The sequence below is a fragment of the Dendrobium catenatum genome, unplaced genomic scaffold (assembly GCF_001605985.2).
Source record: "Dendrobium catenatum unplaced genomic scaffold, ASM160598v2 fragScaff_scaffold_1608, whole genome shotgun sequence".
Taxonomy (NCBI): domain Eukaryota; kingdom Viridiplantae; phylum Streptophyta; class Magnoliopsida; order Asparagales; family Orchidaceae; genus Dendrobium; species Dendrobium catenatum.
The window spans coordinates 4,139,708-4,163,399 of record NW_021320070.1 but is presented as its reverse complement, the minus strand read 5'-3'; the positions used below and the strand labels follow the sequence as shown (position 1 = coordinate 4,163,399).

At 36.5% G+C, this 23,692-nt stretch overlaps 1 protein-coding gene across 1 annotated transcript; it reads left to right on the top strand.

The window, feature by feature from the left end:
- The first annotated feature begins 1,713 nt into the window (after positions 1-1,713).
- Positions 1,714-23,355, top strand: LOC110102636 (probable GTP-binding protein OBGC2). Its single transcript, XM_020831068.2, has 4 exons — positions 1,714-1,986; positions 5,468-5,940; positions 6,894-6,985; positions 23,199-23,355. The coding sequence occupies exons 1-4, from the start codon at positions 1,847-1,849 to the stop codon at positions 23,286-23,288; spliced, it is 795 nt and encodes a 264-aa protein (XP_020686727.1). The 5' UTR covers positions 1,714-1,846; the 3' UTR covers positions 23,289-23,355.
- The last annotated feature ends 337 nt before the right edge of the window (positions 23,356-23,692 follow it).

The following is a 23,692-nucleotide window of genomic DNA, read 5'->3' as shown; positions in this document are numbered from 1 at the left end:
TTAAATTTATAAAAAAATTATAAATTAAAATTATACCAGGCTACTGCAAATAGTTTTTCTAAATAATAAATTCAATTTTAAAATTATAAAAAAAAATTACCTTGAACTCACGAAATCATATGTCATGAGTTCCCAAAGGTATTTTCTTTGGGATCATTAAGGACCATTAAATTTGCTCTTTTTGCCATTGGCTTATACAACATAGTAGTAAGAGATAAGACTTATAAATTTTACAGACAATAATTACATAATATTTACATTGTGCTTCAAACTCAATGTATATTCAATGCTTATGCATATCAAATCCACCACCTTTTAATGTGGGTTGAGAAGGTGGACAGTGGTGAGGGCCGATAAGGTTATAGTGGAGCTGTCAATTCAAGTTGGGGTCCGACTCAAAATTTATTTGCTTATTCATCATATGAGCCAAAATATGTGACTCGAACTCCGCTGACATGAATCCGTCTCATTTGATGCGTCTATGAATATCACTATAACTTGTTTGATCCAAAAAAATGTCTTGCTTAATTCAAACTTGAACCATTTAATCGAAATCTAAATGATAATCAGATCAGTTTTGAGTTTTTGGGTCAACTTGAATATGACCCAAATTATAATCAGTTCAATTCGAATCCAAAATTGTTGAGCCATGCTTGTTTGTATGATGTCATTTATTGATGGATGATAATAGATAGATGGTTCAACATAATGATGTGATGATGGTGTGGGCCAATAGTTAAGTGTATACTTGATGGATGATAATAGATAGAAATGTAAGAAATTTTGTGGCAAGGATGTGAAACATGGATAACATAGTGTAGTGCTTGTGGGATATAGATAGTGATAGCTTGGATTGGTATGAGTATCGTGGTACGATGATAATAATACATATAATGATGGTGGTCGTGATCATATATTAGACAAACATGTGCCTGAATGAGTCTTAGGCTTTGTTTGGAAAAGTTTTTTTTTACTGATTCTTAAAGCGGCTTTCTTGTAAAAAATTTTAATTTTTGTATTAGAAAACCGTTTTAAGAAGCAATAAAAAAACTGTCCCAAACGAAGTCTTATTTCTCTTGCTAAAAACGAATGATACCAGCCTGACTTATAAAAAAGCTCAACCGTATCGTCATATGTTAGTTGCTAAAGAAAAAAAAAAAGATCATATTTGAACATTTTGAATTTATTTGATACGTGTAAAATAAATACATGCGATTATTTTTTTATTTGAAATGAAATGGATGAAGGGTAAAGCTCAATGATCGTTATGATCGGTGGAGAGCGGACTATAGTGGCCGGCGATGAACAACGATTATCAGCAATGAGCCGCTATTGTTGATAGCTAAGTCAACTTATTGAGTTTTTGGAATTTAGTTTAAAACTAATAAATTTTTAATTTATAAAAAAAATGAACTGTGAATTTAAATTTTATCAAAATTTTACTCTACTATTTTTTTTTAATTAAATTAGATAAATAAAATATTCTAAAATTCTTTAAATTTTTATATTTAAAATATTTTACACTCATCAAATCATGCTGGCCCATGTAGGGGTTTGCCCTGTGGGACAAAAAAAAAAAAAAAAAAAAAAAATTGCTTTTCCTAAAAAAAAAATTGCTGTTCCTGGCCCCTTCATGTATTTGATTTAACATTTTTTTCCTTAAACCGGCGGCTTCAAACAACTGGTTCTTTATTAATCCGGTTAAACTTTATTCGAACCGGGCTCGTCGTCCTCGCATAAAAATTCACGAACATTATCTCACTCTGTTTTTTTCCCAAACTTCTTCGCGCCCTATCTCCGGTGGCTTTTTTTCCTTCCAATCTCCCGAGTCGCTCTTCAGTTTCTCATGTCATCTCCTCTTCTCCATCCTCCTTGCTTCTCTTCATCATCTCACCTCTCATTTCCTCGCAGCGCCGCCGGCTTCTCTCCCACGCTTCTTCGCCACGCTGGATGCTACCAAGCGTCGTTTCTGTTCCACCAGTGCAGGTTCTGAAAACATGCATTTTATTCCTTTTATTGCTTTTATCTATACTTAAATGGCGAGTCTAAGCGCAACTGATTAATACTTCTTCGTAGTTATTTAGAGTTCTCTATTTCGCTTACGAGTCAATTACCTTGATAAATGATAACTCTATTGATGCTCGGCTGAACCGTAGGATGTTCGGTTTCAGAAGTTTTTGTTGTTTTTTTAGTTTGTATCAAGTGGTCGTTCTCTGCAATGCTAGCTGTGATTGACATGTAAAGATATTTTAGTGCAGCAATACCTGAAAAATCTAAATATGTTTTCGATTAGGTTAGAAATTCGTGAGTTATGAGTCAGTACTGTTGAATACAAGCTTTTCCGGTGATAGCCAATCTTATAAGCAGGTAAGCTCAAGGGACTGGAACCTGAAAATTTTTGATGAGTATGGAAAGAAGAAGAAGATTTAGGGGATAATGTCTCACTAGCTCAAGAGTGTCTTTAGAATGTTCAAAAATATCTAAAAGATGCCTCTTCACCCTTTATATATAGGGATTTGAGGGCTACAAGGAAGGTACACAACACAACAACAATAATATCATCAAGCCTTTATCCTACTATGTGGGGTCAGCTACATGAACCATTTTTCTCCATTGTGTTCTGTTAAGAGTCAAATTCTTATTTAAATGTAATAAAGATAGGTCATTTCTAATAATTTCTAACCAAGTTTTTTTTAGGTCATCCTCCACCTTTCTTAACATAGGACAAATCTAATATATCTACTCTCCTAATCGGGCTATCGGAAGGCCGTTGTTTTATGTGACCAAATCATCTAAGTCAACTCTCTCTAATCTTATTTGTCATTAGAGGCTAGAGTTACTCTAATCTTTTCACGTATATGCTCGTTTTGTATCCTGTCTTTAAGAGTAAAACCACTCATCCACCTGAGCATCCTCATCTTTGCAACACTTAATATTATGCTTCTCTTTTAATGGTCAACATTTTGCACCATAAGCATTGCAGGTTAACCACCATCTTATATGATTTTCCCTTAAGTTTGAGTGATATTTTTATATCACATAACAAGACCAATGCATTCCTCCACTTCAACCATCCAACTTGAATTCTACTAATAATATCCCCATCTATTTCACCTTCACTATGAACAATAGACCTAAGATATCTAAAACTTGTGCTCTTATTAATGACTTGATCGCACAAAGTCACAAACTCACTACTAGATCTATTACTACTAAAATTGCTCCGCATGTATTCGGTTTTAGATCCACTCAAACGAAAACTTTTAGACTCTAAGGTTGACCTCCATAATTCAAGTTTACCGTCAACTTTCTCTCTAGTCTTTTCAACAAGAAGAATATCATCAGCAAAAAGCTTACACCAGGGAATATTCTCTTGCAAATCTCTAGTAAGAACATCCATGACTAAAGAAAAAAGATATGAACTTATGGCTGATCCTTGATGTAATCCAACTAAAATAGGAATATACTTGGTCATACCAGCTTGTGTTTGAACACAAGTATCAGCTCCTGCATACATATTTGTAATGACTTGAATATAAGCATTATTAACCCCTTTTTTATTACAACTCTCGATTATACTTCTCTTGGAACATTATCATACGCTTTCTCTAAATCAATAAATATCATATGTAGATCCTCCTTATTCTCTCTAAACTTCTGATAGGAAACACTTGTGGATCAAGAATTTCCTATCAATCTTTGGAAAACAACGAGAATTTTTCACAAAAATCCACACAAAACCACGAAGACAATAGATAATTTGTATTATTTGATGAAAGGGAAATAGAAAATAGCAAGATACAATTGATCCTCTATTCGAGAGGAGGATCGATCTCTACCAAATCTCTAGACGCTGCTAGAGCCCAAAGGAAAACCTAAATATAAGAGATATCAAATTTCAACCAAATTCAAGTTGCCATAACCTTAGGAAAATAAACTATTCAATGCATACAATCCAAAAGGAAATCTCTAAACAGTTCCTACATTCAAATTTTCCTCCTAACTCCCTAAAAAATCCTTCCTAAAAGGCTTGGGTGGCGTGGTCGGTGCGAACGATGTGTATAGGAGGCTGAAGATTTCCGCCTCTGTTTGCAAACTGGTCCAATAATGGACTGGTCTAACAACTTCTCCTTCAAATCTCTCAATAAATATATGACTTCTATAGTAGACCTACCCGGCATGAATCTAAATTGATTTTGAGAAATATTAATATCATGTCATAACCTATGCTCCATAACTCTCTCCCATAGTTTTAAAGTATGACACATCAACTTAATTTCTCTATAATTCACACAATCTTGTGCATCACCTTTATTCTAAAAAATAGGAATCAACACACTCATTCTCCACACATTTGACATCTTTTTAGTCTTTAAAATAATATTAAAAAGTTTAGTAAGCCAAAAAATTCCTTCATCTCCTAAGCATTTTCACACATCTATTGGAATATCATTAGGTCAAATAGTTTTTCCACACTTCAGTTTCTTTAAAGCCTCTCTAACTTCAGTTTTACTAATATGCCAATATAATAGTAAATGAGGCATAATACGGATCACCCAGGTGATGTGTCATGCTCTGATAGATGTTAGGAATGGTTATTACATTATGGTAAGTCCTCAATCTCAGGGTGAGTTCCCTTAAGTTGAGTGTTCATGGGGGAGTTGACGAAGGTGAGTCCTCTAATTGGTCGAGCTGGAAGGATTACTGTTGATGAATCCTTTGACAACATTGGCAATCTCGTGGAAGGGATCTTTGAGTTTCCTTGATGTGAGATGAAAGTCCACTTGACTTGCGGAGATAATGGACTCCATGGTTGGCCGAGTCTGAGGGGGCAAGCTTGAGTCTTCTTAGGACGATCTTGCTTTGCAGTTAAGTTGATGGATTTCATTGATGACTCAACGCTTGAGGTGATGGTGAGTCGCTTTGAGAGCATACTTCCTGTAGAAGTGACAAGTCCTCCCAACCTAAGGGGTCTTGTACGAACCCGTGGCATTTTTATGAGAAGCGAGTACTGTCAAATTACTTTGCCGAGTGGAGGATGGTTCCCCTTGGGAAAGTTTTCATTACCGAGGTTTACGGGGTTCGAGTTCTCCCATTGTGGCCTGTTAAATAGATGAGGAGGCATGTATGAGTATAGAAATACTTACCATTGTCAAAACTTCTATGAGTAGCCTGGGGTATAGTTGGCTGTGCTATGCGTTCATAGAATTGTTCTATCACTATTGATATGTAACATGAATTAGAGTTTTTGATGTATTTATTTGAAATTGAATGGATTTGTTAAATTCTCATCAACTGGAAATGGTGATTGCAGTAAGTAGGGCTCTAAGTACGTAATAAATCGTGTAGCCATCTACCTGTCATATTTTCATTCAATTTCTTTCAGTTATTTATCATTGTTGATATTAATCTTTTGATGTACGTTGTAACATTCATTGCCTTCTTTTTGATTCCTAACCTTTTGCAGGGTTAAGCATAGGGAATATGATACCAAAAACATTAGATGTATGACATATAGCTCCAAATTGGCAATGATCAAAGACTCTGATTCCACTAGTCTTGAAATGTTGATAAAGGAACCACATAAGTACTTTGATCATGTTAACATTTCTGTTCGTTCTGGAGATGGTGGACATGGTGCAGTGCTTTGCTTGCCAACGCAGAGAACTAGTTCTAAGTCAAAAGGAAAAGATGATCAAGATAAAAGTAAAAAAGGTTCATTTAAAAGGGATTCAAATGGATCACTAATCTTACCAATGGGTGGACATGGGGGGGATGTATTCCTATATGCTGATGAAAGCACAGAAACTCTTTTGGAATTTCACAAGAAGAAGAGATATAATGCAAAACGAGGAGGAAATGTTGATGCCATGGGCATGCTGACTTCAGTGTTACATGACGGATTTGTGGCACCATCATTGAGAATTCCCGTTCCTGTAGGTTTGTAAGCTCCCCTTTTTACTTAAACATGAAAGTGTTTTTATAATGATGCATTTTTTCTATTTGACATTGAAAGGTTTCCAATATTGCGATGGTTCTATCCTGCTACTTACTTTTAGCCTGTATGGAAATGATAAAGAGACCTGCTGTTGCCTTTATATCAGTAAATTGTTAGAAGGGCCGAACATTTAAAACCTTAAAAATGTATTGGGTGGTGATATTCTTCATCATTAACGTTTTGTTTCCTCATCTGACAATTTCCTTGACGTTTATAATGGCCTCATATTATATAAACTTTGCGCAGTGATCGTACAGTGAATACTAGAGGAGACACTTGTTTAGGCAGACACACCCTTGTATTGTTGCATATCTTCTTTTAAAGATCTACTTATGAAAATTCAACAAAATAATGCATACAATAATGAAGTAAGGGAGGAAAATAAACTTTCTGATAAGGTATATATATATATATATATATATATATATCAGCGAGAGCTCTTTGCACTGATTTTTGAGATTTTCAAACATTGAGTTGAAGAAGAACAATTAAATTTCATTTTACTATATAGAAACTACTAGAAAGAATGACGACTTCGGTCAACATGCTGCACTATTCTCTTCTGCTTGAAACATTCGGAAAATTTAATGTTATCATCTCAATGTCCAAAACATTATAGGATTTGATTTTCTTGACGAACTTCAATCCTTTTCTATCTAAGAATCCTTAGTTTTCAGGCAGCATATAGGTGCTCTTTTTTTTTTTTCAGTGGTTGCTTGCCTTAAAAACGCCAGATTTTCCCATATTTGAAATTGAAGTTGTAAATATATAGAATTCAAATGCAATGAGCAACTTATTAGCATAAATTGATTGAATTAATTTCCAGCTTTGCATGTATAATTCTCACTTACTTTTAGAAATATGATATTGTTGCTGACTCTTTAAGACATGGCAGGTACAGTTGTGAAACGTAAGAAAGGGAAATTTATGGCTGATTTGGCACGACCTGGTGATGAAATTCTTGTTGCTAGGGGTGGACAAGGAGGGGTTAGTTTTTAATGCGTGGTATTTGAATTATTACTATAGTTGCATATCTTTTATACTTTTTGATAGTGGGTATCCCTAATTTCAATGTAATTAATATTTTTTAAGGATTTGTTGTTGCGAAAATGTCATTTCTCTAAGGATCCAATTTGAATTGCCTAGGATCATGGCATCTCAAAACACAAAATTGCCATTGGTGTGTCTTTAAACTCATTGAAATTTTTATTCCATGCAAAATATAGAACTAAGCATCAATCAAATAACTGCTACATGAGGAATTTTGCAAACCGGAAGGCTTAATTCAAACCAACAACTGTAATGAGTGAACTATCTATAACTAGAAAAGTACATTTTGGAAGTCAAACTCAATAGACAATAACACAAGGAAACTTACTGTTGGAAGGATTCTTCAATCTTATTATTACATTGCAGGGTTTATAAAGGCGAAGTCGAGAATCGGGCGTTTTGCTTTAGCGATGCAAGGTGTAAGCCTCGAGGCAGATTGAGGTGTAACCTTAAAATAAAAAATATTAATATAAAATAAAGCAACATATTAATAACACAATAAAGTAATCCATTATATTTAAATCAATATTTGACTTTTTTTTAAGGTTTGAACTCCACTTTGATATTTTATTTAAATTGCTTGTGAAGTAGAAGTTTTTATCAATTCAGTAATCATTTTAATATTAGCATTGATATTTTTAATTTAAATCTTTTATTTTTTATTTTCTATTTTCCATTCAACATTATAAAATATATCATTAACAACTAAATGATTTATTTTATGATCACCAGTTGTTAGCCTCCATAATTTGAAATCTTTACTTTCAAATTTTTATTTAGCATAATACAACCATTCAACCTTGTTCATTCGTCTTATAACTAATTGGTTCTTTCTCTTTGTATGATAGAATAAAAAAATATATATTATTAATAGTAATATATAATAAAAATTATAAAACTTAACTATAATGAGGCGTTCCCTCAAAACGCCTCGAGGAGTTAAGTCTGGAGGCATGCACCTCATTTAAAAAAGGCGTAAGCCTCACTGGCACTAGCAAGGCTTAAACCTCGAGGCGCTTATTATTTTCCTCAAACGGTTTTTAAACCATATTACATTATCAACAAGGAATGGGGAATCATTTGTAGCATAGATTATTTTCATTTTTTAAAATTATTCCCTCTTACACAATTGCAACTTAATTCATCATCTCGAGTAATTATAAGAAAAAAATAGCTATATCATAAAATAAAATAAAAACCATATCACATAAATTGAGACATGAAAATAATTGTTTTAAAGATTTATGTTAGGATTGCGGCATTAATTTCAGACACTCAACTTTAATGTCAAATTTATGGAGTTCATCATGCTCACTTCTTGAAATATATAGGTTGTCAGTTCTAATTTTTTTTGGAACTATTTGTCAGATGAAATAGGAGATAAATCACTATGAAGGAAAACCAAATCCTTAGCCTTCTTTTCCTTGGCATCTTGCCATATACACTGGATCTTTTTACTAGAAGCAAATGCCTAGATAACGCTACAAGAGTAATAAAGTAATATGCAATTAAGGATTAATCTCAATCAACATAACTCTCAACATGCATCTTCTTTCCCTTTCTCACCTGAGTGGAACTGAAAATTCTTGATCATGTGGTCCATCATTTTTAATTACAACTGGTTCCCCTTTGAATTGGAATCATGAAAACAAGGAATTCAAAGAAAACAAGGAACTTAGGAGCCTAGTTTGTTTGCGCCCAAGAACTTTTTAAATTTGCATGCATCTGCGACCCCTTTCATTACTTTCACATGTCTCTCACTATTTACACTAGGGTTCTTACCCAGTTGGCCTTTTGCCGCCGGTTCCTCATCAAAAGTCTTAATCCAAAAGAGTTTCTCCTTTCTTTTATGTTAGAAATTCTCAAGATGGCATTTTCAACAACTTTGCATCGGGAAGAAGATGTAGAGCGTTGGAAGAAAGGTGCAGGCTTCTTAGCAAGATTTGGCAGCGGGTTATCGAAAACTTTCCTAATGAAATTGCAGGTGATGGATCATGGATGGTAGACCTATAGAGAGGGATCGGACGTCCTCCTTTCCAGGATGCAACGCGGACCGAGTGGCTACTGATGGGTATTTGTTGACCTCTTAAATAAGATAACAAAGAAAAAAAAAGATTTTTAAAATCATTACCTGTATCCAGCCGCCTGAAGTTAGAAGCCCCATCCCGCAAATCCTGCAAAAATTCCAACCTCCTGCCACAATACCCATTCCCTGTACAAACGACACCGCTCATGTCGCTTCGCCCTCTTGTGTTGCCCACCTCGATCGGATCTCTCCATCGTCGTTAAATACCCGAGCAAACGTGTTGCGTATCTGTTTTCAGAAATAGATTTTTGATGATTGCAAATACGTTTGCTTACTTCGACTGCCTTGCCTACTAACATTTCAGGACCACAGGATCAAGACTGCAAGTTGAACCAGCTTAAGATTGGGTAGATTAGGTCTGAGTCAGTCTGTAATGTACTTTTTCCTTTTCTTGAGTCAAATGTAATCCTTATGGTGCCTGATGCTAAGTAACCTTGCACACACATATGAGTGAATTTTTTCTGTCTAACTTAGAGTTATCTGTTTTGAGTACATCGTCCAGGACGATCCCAAAATCGTCATGACCGATCAGTCAAAAACAGAAACCCTAATTAGGGCATCCTGGTTAAGGTAGCCGTCATTAAGCATATCGTCCTAGACGATATTTGTATCGTCCTGGACGATAGACTCAAATCAGAAAGAATCAGCCGCTAGATCAATTTAGGAAGCTTTATTTTTTAATTATCATCCAGGACATCGTCTTGGACGATGAAGTTCAATTATGCCTAAATTGATCTAGAGATTAAGGAAAGTAATTAAGGTTGATTGATACGATCATATCGTCCTGGATGATCGCAGGATCGGTCGGGACGATCAGTTCAAAAAACCTTTATTTCTTCTTGACGAACAAAATCGTATACCCTCTATCCAGGGCGATGTGCTGGACAATTTGCGCAGATTTGAACTAATAGGCCAGGACGATCAAGTCATTTTGATTTTGTCCAGACTCCCATCCAGGGCGATTGTCTGGACGATATTCCCTGATTTGAACTAATAGTCCAAGATGATGTGAACAATATTTCTTCTGATCATCCCATGTTGTCCAGGCTGATTGAGCTTAATTTGTACTGATCGTACAGAACGATAATGTCGGTTCTTGAAATTCTATTTAAAAGACCCAAATTATCTCATGCATAAGACCTTGAGTGCTGCTGTCTTGACCTGAGAGAGCCTAGGGAGAGAGAGAGAGAGAGAGAGAGAGGAACTTGTGAGGGGGAGTTTGTGAGAGGGTTCACAAAGGTTGCTCCAAGCAAGGTTCCAAGTCATCTTCTCCGTTCTTCGTCCTTGGGAGGTTCTTGGGAGGTCTACTTCAGCAAACGGTCCGGGTTCTCTGCCCGCTTCAGGAGGAAGCAAAAAGAGTCGGTTCTCTACCGCACCGGAGTTGGTAAAAAGGAGTCTTTTGTAAAGGCTTCTCCGCCTAGCTGTAGGAGCTAAAGGAGAGACTTAGTTAGTGCAATACTCGGAGGGTGCCTCTGAGGAGTGGACGTAGGTCAATGTTTGACCGAACCACTATAAATTCGGTGTGTTCTTTCTTTATTTTATTTCCGCAATTAATTTCCGCATCCGTTACTCTTTCTGGTGAATTGTTTTGGTTTTAGTTTTGTGCTTTGATCGTAAAAAGTTTTTAAAATACTAATTCACCCCCCCTCTTGATTAGCCTCGGGACTAGTTCATAAGGGCTTAACATCCCTAACGAACTTTCAAAACGAAGACTTCGGCTTATGTTCTTTCTCATGAAACTCCAGCTGCTTTCCAAATCCTGCAAACTTCCACAGTGCCGAGCTCTTCCTTCGATCAAACCCCGACCAAGCCGTTGCCTCCTCCATTGCCTCCGACACTAGCTGTCGAAGCCACCATTGTCGAGCTCTAGCCTAGTTCGATCGAACCCCAACGCTTCTTCCTCTTCCTCTGTTATCAAAACCATTCGCAAGCCAAGCCCGACGTCCTGCTCTGTTCGCACATAACCCGACCTTCTGAAACGGAACCTCCTTCGCTACATCCGACTTCCTCCCTTCCATCAGATCTGTACCAAAACCAACATCTCACCTAGCCGAAACTTATGATTCCACCATAGCCACACCTCCTGCAACATAACTCATTCTCAACCTCTCTACAAGCCGACCGACCTTCGAAGCCCCCTACCCTGTTGGACCCTTCCTCCTATAGGCTGCCGAAGCCGACAAACCCAAACCTCAACCTCCCATCACTTTACCTTTTCAAGCCGACCCTTACCTGTAGCAGCGATCTCCATACCCGACACCTGCATTCGACTCTTGCCGTTGTAATCGACGCCAAGCTCACAATCCACATGCCTGATCCCACCAAATCCTCTAGTTCGACGTTTTCTCGAACCCCTATCCTCAACTCCCTCCAGCAAGCCGCGAATCCCATCCCTATCCTGATTTCCTCTCATAGTTGTAGCCGATCCTAATACCCTCACATTATCTAGCCATCCACTTAACTCAAAGAACACCAAGTCAGTCCATAAACCCATCTCCTCTCTGGTAGGTTCACAGCAAGCCCAATAGCAAGGTATTAGGTTGGTATTGATATAATTATGTTTATTGTTATTTAGATTAATGATGTTATTAGTATTAACCTCATTATTAGTTAGTTAATAATTTATCATCATTATTACTATTTTGTATATATATGTGTGTGTCTGTGTGTGTGAGAGAGAGGAAAAAAAAGGAAAAGAAAAGTGAGAAAAAAAAGAAATAGAGACAAAAAAAACAATATTTGTGCATTTTTGAGCATTTCATCGTCACCGACTGTTGTGCAAGTATAACTCCCCAAACTTAAAACTTTGAGAGCCCATTTTCTATATTAGTAGCACACCGAAAAATCACTCATACACGCTTTTCTCTAGTGTGGGGGGGAGGGAACCCGGTGCAACGCCTACGGCGAGGCAGTAAACCCCGTACACGCTTTTCTCTAGTGTGGCGGGATAAAATATAAAACTGTGTTTTTTTCTTTTTGAAACAGGTGCTCGAGGACCCATACACGCCTTTCTCTGGCGTGGTGGGATTGAAGATTTTTGGCCACGATGTCATCCGACACCTTCTGTACACGTTTTTCTCTAGCGAGGAGGGAGGCCCATACTCTTGAAATTTTCCCCTAAACGGGGGAGACACTGGGGGGCTGCCGAAATTCTGACTGAAAACACATGAGACTTGAATTTTTAAATAACAAGGGACTCGCATGGACCACAGGGACTTAAATGAACTAAGATTGGACTCAAATTCAAACCAAAACTTGAACTTAAATGGACTAAGCTTGAACCAAACCCAAATCAAATAATAAGGCCAGAACTCAAACTCAAATGACTACAATGGACATAAACTCGAACTGGATTGAACGTGGGGGACTCGTGGACATTGGATTGGAACTGAACCACATCAAGTGTAACTTGAATCATTACAAGGGACCTATGAACTTGATTTGAACAACGAACTGTGCGGGACCATACTTTAAATCAACGAACATCCAATCAAGTTAAAAATACAAATATTAAGTGATAAGCTCGTTTACTCAAATGAATGCAAATAAATAAATAAAGAACTTATTTTATACAATGAACAATATGTGCACAGGAACTACAACTGCCTTCATGTACTTATGAGCAAGAATACAATGCTTGCATAAGTACAACAATGCACTTGTATGAAAAGGAAGACTTGTGATGAGTATATAATCTCGCATTCAGACATTGTGGGGAAACAATTTGATCACAATAATGTCATAGTGTGTTCATGAATAGAACACAGAGGCTCGTACACAACCGATTTTGCTTAGGTGTAAACAAATACTCTCGACTCTTACAAGTGACGACGAGCGATACATGAACTTTCCCGCAAATATTAAAAGTCTTCATGTTGTTTGAGATACGAATACTAGTAAGGAAGATCGTCAGATTCATTATGCATATTACAAATACATATTCGAAGACAAAGGACCTGTAATACATACAACGAGCTACATGTGAGTTATAACAAGAAAATACATAGTGATATACTTACATATGGAATGTGAAAGATGTGTAGCAAATGTAGTAGTCTACAAACAGATGACGCCTCTCAGCTACATACAAGTGCACTAAGCTCTTCCAAATGACGATAGTAGGCATATAGTGACTGCAAAGACGTCCTTACCAACCAAGTATTCAACATACGATAAACTATTGATGAAACGAGGTGAAGGAAGTTGATATGTAATGAGCATTATGATACCTCGCTAGCCAACATTTACAAGCAGCAGAGGGATTCAACATAAGATAAAATGTTGATGAAAGGTGTATTCGAAAGGTCAAAGCAAATATAATTCTCATGCAACCAACGTCACTTGATTTTGATGTGTATGGAATTTATAAGAGCCATGCGAGAGATGTGGAAGTCCCTTACAATCAATATCAACCACTCGTGGAAGAATGTAACAATTTTTAGTGAACAATGAGGGCTGACATGCAATGGTTATGATGATTTATTTATACGTATGTATTATGCTGTCCACAAACAAAGAAGACAAATATACAACAAGAACTCTAACCCCTCCTACAAGCAAAGGGGGAGAATAGGTTACATATGCAAGCTCCCATGAACTACTATAAAAGCTCTTTACATCGTACAACTAATGTTTTGTCCACAAAAAATGTAGGAGAGTTCTCATTTATATAATAGTCCACTCATAGGTGACGAGGAATAATGTGCAATGGATATTAGATTATCCTTATAGCTAGCCACCACTTGACATAAGTCAAATACATCGGTCCTCTGCAGGCAGAAGCAGATGATTTGTAGCAAATTCAAATACTTACGAACCGTCGTAGGAAGCCTTTCATGTAAAGTATCATTTACGAGCCATCACAGAAGCTCGTGATGAATGCAATATCTACAAGCAAAAGCAGAAGATTCATTAGTGTACTACAATCCACCTGTAGAGAACAGTGAGTAGTGCAAGACAGTCTACATGTACAAAGCAGCAAACAACTCAATCTACAAGCTATAACTGCATGCCACCGGATTCGCAACATCCATGCAAGCAGACATAAGACATTTATAAATATTTCAAATATGCCCCACACATGCACTTAATATGTATACACATAGGTATACAGAAGGGCATGTGCAATCATAAAACCCATATATGCCCTGATGAGCATGATGTATTCACACACATAATATCTAGGGATGCTCTACGGGTCAATAAATTTGAGCATGATCCTCCTAAGAAGATAAATAAGAGTCAATAAGGTTCGACAAATGATTATAAAATACCCCCAAACACTCGTATGGGCCCCGACAAGCGTGTTATGGGTACACACGTGACGTCTAGGGATGCTGCGTGGGTCAATAAATGAACCACAATTCAAGCCCGATAAAAAAAGGATAGATAGGAGTCGACACGGTTCGAACTATCAAACAAATATATGATCAAGACGTCGACCAGAATATTTGTTTTATACGTTCATATAAGGCCTTCAAGTTCGACGACAAAATAAATTTATCAACAAAAATATATGACCATGGGGACTCGATCCTCTGTCGACCAATAGACAGAGTTGACAAGGTCCAATCAATGAAATTTCCAAATGATCTCAAAACACCTCGATGATGGTCACATTGATAGAAGATCTCAACAAGAGAAATCAATTTCAAATATTTCAAAATGCCCTCAAACTTTCACAAAATTCAAGTATTTTCAAGTGGCCTCAAAGTCACTCCGATGATCCGTATTATTAGAATATCTCAACTAGATGGGTCAATTTCAAAACTTCAAATACCTCCCAAAACCCAAAAATAAAAAATCACAAAATTCCAAAATCCAAAAAATTTAAAATTAAAATAATTCATCAAATAGCTTAAAGCAAAATCCATCCACCATCCGTAACAGTTTACCGGAGTGTAAAAATTGAAATTTACTTTAGTTCACATAGAGCTAATTCTTAGTCGAAAATATCCATAGGATCCATTTTCAAATAATCTCTTGCCAGTAAGGACGTGGTATGCGTCCTCTGATCAGTAGTTTTGTCGACAAATGGCACCATATGATAAACGGTTATGACCCGGGGCCCTCTGAACTAAATGATTTTGCCGCCAAATGGCACCACGAGATAAGAGTTATGGCCAGAGCCAATACGTTCATTAGTAGCATCAAATCCTTGAGATATGAATCAATAGGGTATAATCGATAGGGTACAAAGTCCCCTGGTAGCTAAGGTAGATTCAAGTTTGCCCCCTTAAGCAAATATTCCCCCTAGGTCTATAAGGTACCCTTGGACGAATCAACACATGGCTGTCGACAAGGATCCTTCTATCAGGTTGGGTTGACAACCTTCTTTGACTAAGTATACCAGGGACCATGATGGCCCGGGACGACAAAACCATGGGTCTTGATCGGGTCTATCATCTATTCCCCCACCATACGCTTTAAGTGCAAGATGATGAATATGAAGAAGGATGTTCTCTTCAAGTTTTTTTTTTTAAAAAAAGAAGTGCATGATGATGAAATTTCTATTTTAAATATCCAACTTCCAAATACCCTCAACCATAGCTGTCAATGGCGCAAAATAGCGCGCGCCATGTTGCACGGCGCGGCGCACCTACGGCACCATGTTCATGGCGAGGCGCATGTGTTTAAAATAGCGCGCGCTATTTGCGTCACATGTGAGCCATGACACATTGCGCACGGCGCAAAATAGCGCGCCAAATTGTTTTTGAATTTTGGTATACTTATAAATTTTTTTTATACAGCTCGGTACCGCTAGTTACATGCTCTGTACCGCTCGGTACAGCTCGATACAACTAGGTACAGGCTCGGTACCGCTAGGTACACGCTCAGTATCATTAAGTACATGCATGATACATCTCGGTACATGCTTTGTACCACTCGGTACAGCTCGGTACAACTAGGTACACGCTCGATATTGCTAAGTACATGCATGATACCGCTTGGTACCACTATGTAAATGCTCGGTACCGCTAGTTACATGCTTTGTACCACTCGGTACAGCTCGGTACAACTAGATACACGCTCGGTATTGCTAAGTACATGCATGATACCGCTCGGTACCGCTATGTAAATGCTTGGTACCGCTAGTTACATGCTTTGTACCACTCGGTACAGCTCGGTACAACTAGGTACACGCTCGGTACCGCTCCCTAATTTCCATAAAAATGAACTTCAAAATTTTTCTTACAACTAGGTACAACTCGGTACAACAGGTCGAACCCCGCCAAGGGGCAGCGCCCCCTTGGACCCCCGACAGCCCCCATATTATGTTTCTTGGACAATATTATATTTCTTTTATCTAAATTTGTTTGCTTTTAGGTGATCATAAAATGTCAGATTCAGTTTTTATAGGATTATAAAGTAGCGATACCGAGGGTGATGAAGAGGATTATGAAGTAGGAGATAATGTTGAAGAAGATAATGAAGCTTTTTTAACATTTGCTGATGATGATGATTCCCAAGAAGAGTAGATTAAATTTTTATTTGATCTTTTAAAAAAAGATTGTAGTATTTAAATTATGAGATATTTGAATGTTACTTAGTCGAACTTATATATGTTATAGTTGTCTTTTATTATTATGATAGCCTGTCTTTCTTTTTTAATAATATTTCATATTCATGATTATTATTTTATAATTTTTATATACCTTGCACGCCAAAAAGAGCACCCAATACCCACTCAACAGCCTCTCAGTCCTTGCTACATCCTGGAATGGAGAATGGTCGACCACTCTTCGCAGGTCGACCATCCATCGCTTGCTATTTCGTCGGGAAAGTTTTTGTTAACCTGCTGTCAAATCGTGCTGAGAAGCTTAGCACCTTCATTCCAATGCTCTACATCTTCTTCCATATGTAAAGTTGCTGCAAATGTTATCCCGAGAATTGTTGTGGGTACAACATGAGAGATGTCATTGTTGGGGCGTGGTGCAGGATAGATGCGAGACACACATTAATGATTGTCACTTTAGTCTCTAATAAATGTGAGATTCATATGCTGCTAGGGTGTTAGGATGACATAGGAGCATGGCTTAAAATTGCGCAATATGAGGCTCGCCTTGAGGCCCGCCTTTACGTAATTCTAGTGAAAAGCGCCTTGAGGCTTACGCCTCAAGTTTCTTTTATGAGGCTTGCGCCTCAACCTGGTTGAGGCCCTCCTTAAGGCGCGCCTCGCCTCACTGGCCTATATATTAAAACTTACATAAATCCTGAAGTAAAGCCGTGAACAATTAAATCATACTCCGTGTACCCTCTCGTCGCAATAACTTCCTCTCAACTTCCTTAACCTCTAACCTGCCGCCATTTTTAACATATTATTTGAGTATTATATAAAAATTTACTTTTAACATTTATTTGCACTTAACACAGTTTTTTTTATTATGAGGCTCACGCCTCAAAATGCCTTGAGGCTTACACCTCGCCTTACAAACAAAAAATGCCTCAATACCTAATTACGCATTTTTAAACATGGTGATGACAGTGCTGATGACTTATGAGTTCTTATGTGATATGTCATTGCTATTTATTTTTGAAATTATATGTTAATGGAAAGAATATACTGTGATTTGGGGAAGATGGAGTTTGAGTTGAACTATACTTCATGTTGTTTTATTATCAAGATATTTTGATTTAACTTCATATCATGTGCATTTTTATATTATATATATTATTTATTCATTAGTATATACAAAATTTATCATTTTATATTTACGCAATTTTTTGATTTTGAGGCTTACGCCTCAAAACTCCTTGAGGCTTACACCTCGTCTCATGAACGAAAAATGCCTCAATACCCGATCACGCAATTTTAAACATTGCATAGGAGGTGTAACACCCCATAGTATCCTTAATAGTATTGTAGAGTGTCACTTAAATAACATAACATTTTTTCATCATCAATCATATAATACTTTTCATTTCTTTGAAAATTGATCTAAAAATCCAATAACATTTCATGTACTACAAAAGCATATAATCATTCTAAATAACATCAAACACATAATTACAGAGCCACCAAAACAATCCTAAAATAATACATTACTGAAGTGTCTACATATCTTAAATGTAGACTTACAAATAGAATTAAATATTAGCATAAAAGATGTCATAACTTGTAAATTAATCTGCAACTATCTTTTCTTTTCCTTATTCATGTAACAATAACCAGTAGGAAGAATATTGATAAGCTATGAGGCTCAATAAATTATATAAATTTAAATAACATTAAACTTGCATAATTATAAAATTCAAAACATTGAAAACATAAATAAAAGTTAGACAACTCATTATCCTTTACTTTCTCTAAAATGTATAATGAATATCAATTTTAGTCATTAAAAGATTTGGCTACCATTTCACAAAAATATTCAATGCAGCCCAAATAAACCTGTTATTATCGCCATTGAATTACATAGAGGTTCCTTTTGCCCCACCTGCTATGCATGTATCATGTTTTTGGGGTCCCTTTTGCCCCACTTACAATGCAGTGTACATGAAGACCCTTTTGCCCCACCTGTGATTGTAAGATATACATCATTTTATAGCCAAACTTTATTTTAAATTAATATTCAGTACACTTCACATATTCATACTTTATACTTGACTTGCCATGAACAAAATTCCATAAGAATTTAAAATTTAATATTTACATACCATGATGTGTTGGCGACATGAAATTTACTGAGCTCCTTTCAATTTATTATAAACTAGAAAAGCATTAAAATAATCATCACCCTTAAGCTTACAAGCTCAATGCAATTTGAGTTGGAATTTAGCTCATTTATGAGCTGGTCTTTAGTTCATTTATTGAACTAAGGTTAGCTCATTATTAGCTAAGTTTTAGTTCATAGTTATCTTTTAATTAATATAATTTTATTATAGTTTTTTATATCTTAATTTAAGTTGTCCCTTGGGATTCCAAAAGCCATTTTGGAATCCCAAGGAAGTTTGTTCTCCCATACCGTGGCTCCTTGGCTTCCATGGTTGGCTGCTGTTTTTCGTGCATGGCTCCTTAGTTCTCACGGTGGCTGCTGGTTTTCCGAACTGGGGGCCTTCCCGTGGCTTTTGGCGCCTCGGTTCCATGCGGCCTCTTGGGTTCCCGTGGCTGTTTCCTCGGTTCCCTGGCTGTGCTGTTTTTCCGTGAAAAGCAAGGGGGCTTTTCCATGGCTTGTGTTGTTTGGATTCCTATGGGAATTAAATGTTGTGTCCGTTTGTATTCCCCCTTTCATACCTATAAATATGAGGGGTTATGTAATGTTTTGAAGAGTGATATATGAATTTTTGAAAAGAAATCTGCGGATTTTCTTGGAGAAGCTTGCGAGCTTTGTCAACCTTCTTCTTCCACCTCCTTTGGAAATCTTGCGAGCTCTTTCCACCATTCTTCTTGGCTTCTAACCTCTTTCGTCTCTCCGCAAGTGACCACCCCATATGTATCCTTCGTCTCTAAGTGAAGCAAGTTTAGGGTCTCTTACTATTAGATTCAAGTTTGTAAGTCGTTTAATTTTAATCTGTGTTGTAAGTTTTGTTTTTTTAATTTCTAAGTCTGTTTTAGATTTGAAATGTAAGAGTTTGTTCGTCTTATTACGTAGGAGTCCCATTTCTTTTCTTCGGGAGTTTCTTATTTTCGTTACCCTTTGTGGGCTGAGGTCCTCGGGTCCCCCATCCCCCGGAATTTTGCCCGCATCAATTTATCTCTTAATATTTACATACCATGATGTGTTGGCGACATGAAATTTACTGAGCTCCTTTCAATTTATTATAAACTAGAAAAGCATTAAAATAATCATGAAAAATATTATTTTAAACATCAATGAGACATATATGCAAGTGGTCGATCATATATGAGAACTTGACTGTTAACATGCATAATATAAAATCATCAACTTTCATGACTATCTTTATAAATTGTCATACAAAATCAATGTATATATTTACAATGATAATATATACTCTTTTATTAGAAATTTGCATTACTTGCCTTCTTCAAAAGCTGACTCCTCAATTTCTCTACCTTGTATCCTTCTTCACTTGTATGTCACCTCTTCTTTCACTATTCTTTCCCTCTTATTCTTCCTTCGCTGTTCTTTGTTTTCGCAGTCAAGATTCCCTTCCAGAAAATTTCTTCCCAAAATTTCTGTTCTCTGTATATTCTTCTTTTACTGAATTCAGAAATTTTCCTTTTCAACAAAATTATGCTCCAAGGTTTCATTTCCACTTATATTTCCTGTTGTTTCTCCCGCTAGAATCTAACTCTCCATTCTCTGTACAACATACTGGATCTTCTTCACACCAAATGCCAATTTCCCTTCCTAGCACTTTGCCGAAAAACTCCGCCCAACAATCACTGTGCCGAATTCTATATGTAGAAATTCCACTGCCGCCTATATGCTACAGTAATTCCTGCGGCACTATGTCGACTTCTCTACAGGGAATTCACACCCTGCACCGAACTGTTCTATAGTCAGTGGCGGATCTACAGTGGGGGCCCTGGGGGCACGGGCCCCCACTGGCCCAACAATTAAACTCAATTTAAATATAATAAGTAATAACAATTATTATATTTCTAAAACCTTAATCGGGGCTCCCGCCTTTGCTCTCAGGTTGTCGCCCTCCTTCATCTCCCCCTTTACTTTCTCTCTCTCAAAGCTTAGCTCGAAGTTCGTCGAGCTTTTCTCGGACACCTGTTTGAGCTCAAGCTCGGTTCATGTTCACACAGTTCAAGCTCGTTTATTTTTGGGCTCGTCGAGCCGGCCTGCTTGGGTAAGCACAAAATGAACAAACTCTTTTAGAGTTCGCCCAAATAACACTCCCTGGTCCCGCCATCCCGTTCAAACTTTCATATGACAGAACACAGATTTTTTTTTATCTAGCATATATATAAAAATCCAGGCAGTGTATATGATATATATATATATATTTTAATTAAAAAAATATCTCATGATTTATAATTATATTAAAAAATGATATTTTAAAAACAATTTAATGACTACTACTAATTTGTGCCCCCATTAAAATTTTTTTTTTGCTCCGCCCCTGTCTACAGTAATTATTAATTCCAAGCGCTGTGCCGAATACCTAAAAGCCTTGTGCCGAAATGGTTGCTACAAGATTTTCTGCTCTATTCAATTCTTCTTTAGAGTGTTATAGCTGCATTTCCTATAATGCTTCACCCAAATATCTGCTTTGCTGGCTTGCGTGAAAACAAAACAGAGAAAAGACTGTTGGCTTGCGTGAAAGATGATGAGATGCGAGGCCCACTACCTAACTGCCTTCCAACACACCCCTTGAAAGCATTAATTCAAGAATTAAAGAATTATCTAATTTAAATTAAATATGTTACTTAAGATAATACTTATCCTGCATTTTAAACAATAACTTAACTGTTTATATAATTTCAACAACACTTTAACATTAACTTTAAATATACATTTTAGATTATAATTAAATAAATTTTAAATTTTCATACATTAATATTTTGGGTCTTCAGGAGGGGTCGACTGAACCGGTCCAACCTGAACCGGTTCACTCCTACAGCAGGTGGCCCAAGCCTATTGGGGGGTGGAACCAAGGGGAGGGGGGGCAGATGCTCTAGTGGGCCCAATTTCTTAATGTAATTGCTGTTTAGGAGGGAAAGTTTGAATTAAGGGATGTTTAGTCTTTTTGTAATATTCCTTTAGTTTTAACTAGTCTTTTTGGTTAGGGTTTGCTTTTCATCTTGAATTTGGAAGAGATTTGAGATCTAGGTTTTTTTTTTTTTGGGCTCTAGGCTTTGCTAGAGATTTGAAGAGTTGTTTCTTCCTCTCGAATCGAATAAACTTGTATCTTATATTGCTTTTTCTTGTTCGTGGATTGAATAGAAGAAGTTTTCTTGTGTTTCTTTCCAGTTTTTCTGAAATTTCTGCTTCATCTTGCTGATTTCTCTCTGAAATCAGCAAGATTTCCCACTGTTTTCACCAATTTCTGTTAGGTTTGCTTGTGAACTCAAGTATTTCCCTTAGGGTTATTTGCGAACTCAAGTATTTCCTATCATAGGGTTGCAGGTGGTTATTATGGGCTGTTATAGGTGTACCACTCGATATGAGGAATAAACATGATGACTAGTTAGATGTGGGTGTGATCTAGTTTGTTAAGCATTTGACTCCCTCTTTTCCTCATTCTAGGTCCTAAAATTATGACAAAGCACCAAATTAATTAAATTAATTAGTGTATTATTCAATGTGCTTCAGAAAAATAAATTAGGCCTAATTTTAATAGTAATGGACCTAACAAACTTAATCATGCTATTAATTAATCAAACAAATTTACATAGCCCTGACCCTTATTTTAGTTTTACACAACAACAACAATAACAATAGAAAACTTTTATCCCACTACATGGGCTAGACAAATTGAATTAGTCTGGATAGGGATAAACAAATCCACTGGTTAAAAGATTAAATCTTTTGATCAGTGATGGGGATGCTAAGATCTTGGCTTGTATTCCATATCAACAAGATTTATGATAAGAATATAATGGATAGTATTTGTTTAAACATTATTTCTATGATTTAAAAATGTGTTGATAACTTTTATGGTATCTTGGAGATAGACGTGGTCAGTGGGCTGTTATCTTAGTGAGTCTAGCCAAGATTAAAGATGCCTTTCCCGGATAATACTCTAGACTTGGTAACCTGGGTTGTATTTGCATTACCTAAGCTAGGTTTTACTAGCTACTCATACCTGAACTAGTTATGAAAAAATTCATTACGCATGAATTTGTTATATATTAAAATAATCTGAATTATTTATTTAATTTGATTGAATTTTTATAACTATATTATCAAGGTCTAGTCCTTGGATTAGTCGTGGCATTGTGCCACTGAGTTGTTAGCAAGCAGGTTGACTAGGCCAGACTCTGGCTTGGTGTAGAGTGAGATTTGCCCTAACCATTCATCAATTCCGGTAAAAAAATGATTTGATTGCTATTTTTTGTATTGACTTGGCTTTAAACAATCCAAAACTTCTTCTTTATGGTTCTGACTTTAGATTATAAACCATGCAACTGGTTTTCTTTTACTGCAGATTAGCTTGTTGGAGATCCCTGAACATAAAAGGAAAAGATTAACGACATTACCTACAAATGTGATGAGAGATGAAAGTGATAAGGTATGACTGTTTTTTCCAATGAGATAACTAAAGTTTCTGACTTTTCAATTTCCATGACGTGGTTTCCCTTTTTCTATTTGTCTAACTTAAAATGAAATTTATTACTTATGGCGTTCTTTATATATTTGGTTCTCATGTATTACGTTATACAATAACTCGAGCATTTTGAATGTGAAAAAGGAATTGCCAAAATGCCGACTGAATTGTAGATAAGCTTAGGTGTCTTGGTCTTGTTCATGTCTCACATAATTGGTCATTGTAGTCTCACTGTAGGTAGAAGTTGGCAACTTCTTGTCTATAGTCTGAATCCAACTCTAGATTTTAAGATTGGACATATAAAATGTTATCATCTGAACATTGTTTTCATTGGAAAAATGTGTGTCCCAAATCAAAACTATGGTTGTCATTTG

Coding starts and splice junctions, on each gene's coding strand:
- LOC110102636 (XM_020831068.2), top strand. CDS start 1,847: ATGTCATCTCCTCTTCTCCATCCTCCTTGCTTCTCTTCATCATCTCAC. Junction 1,987..5,467: donor TTTCTGTTCCACCAGTGCAG/GTTCTGAAAACA, acceptor AACCTTTTGCAG/GGTTAAGCATAGGGAATATG. Junction 6,986..23,198: donor CTAGGGGTGGACAAGGAGGG/GTTAGTTTTTAA, acceptor CTTTTACTGCAG/ATTAGCTTGTTGGAGATCCC.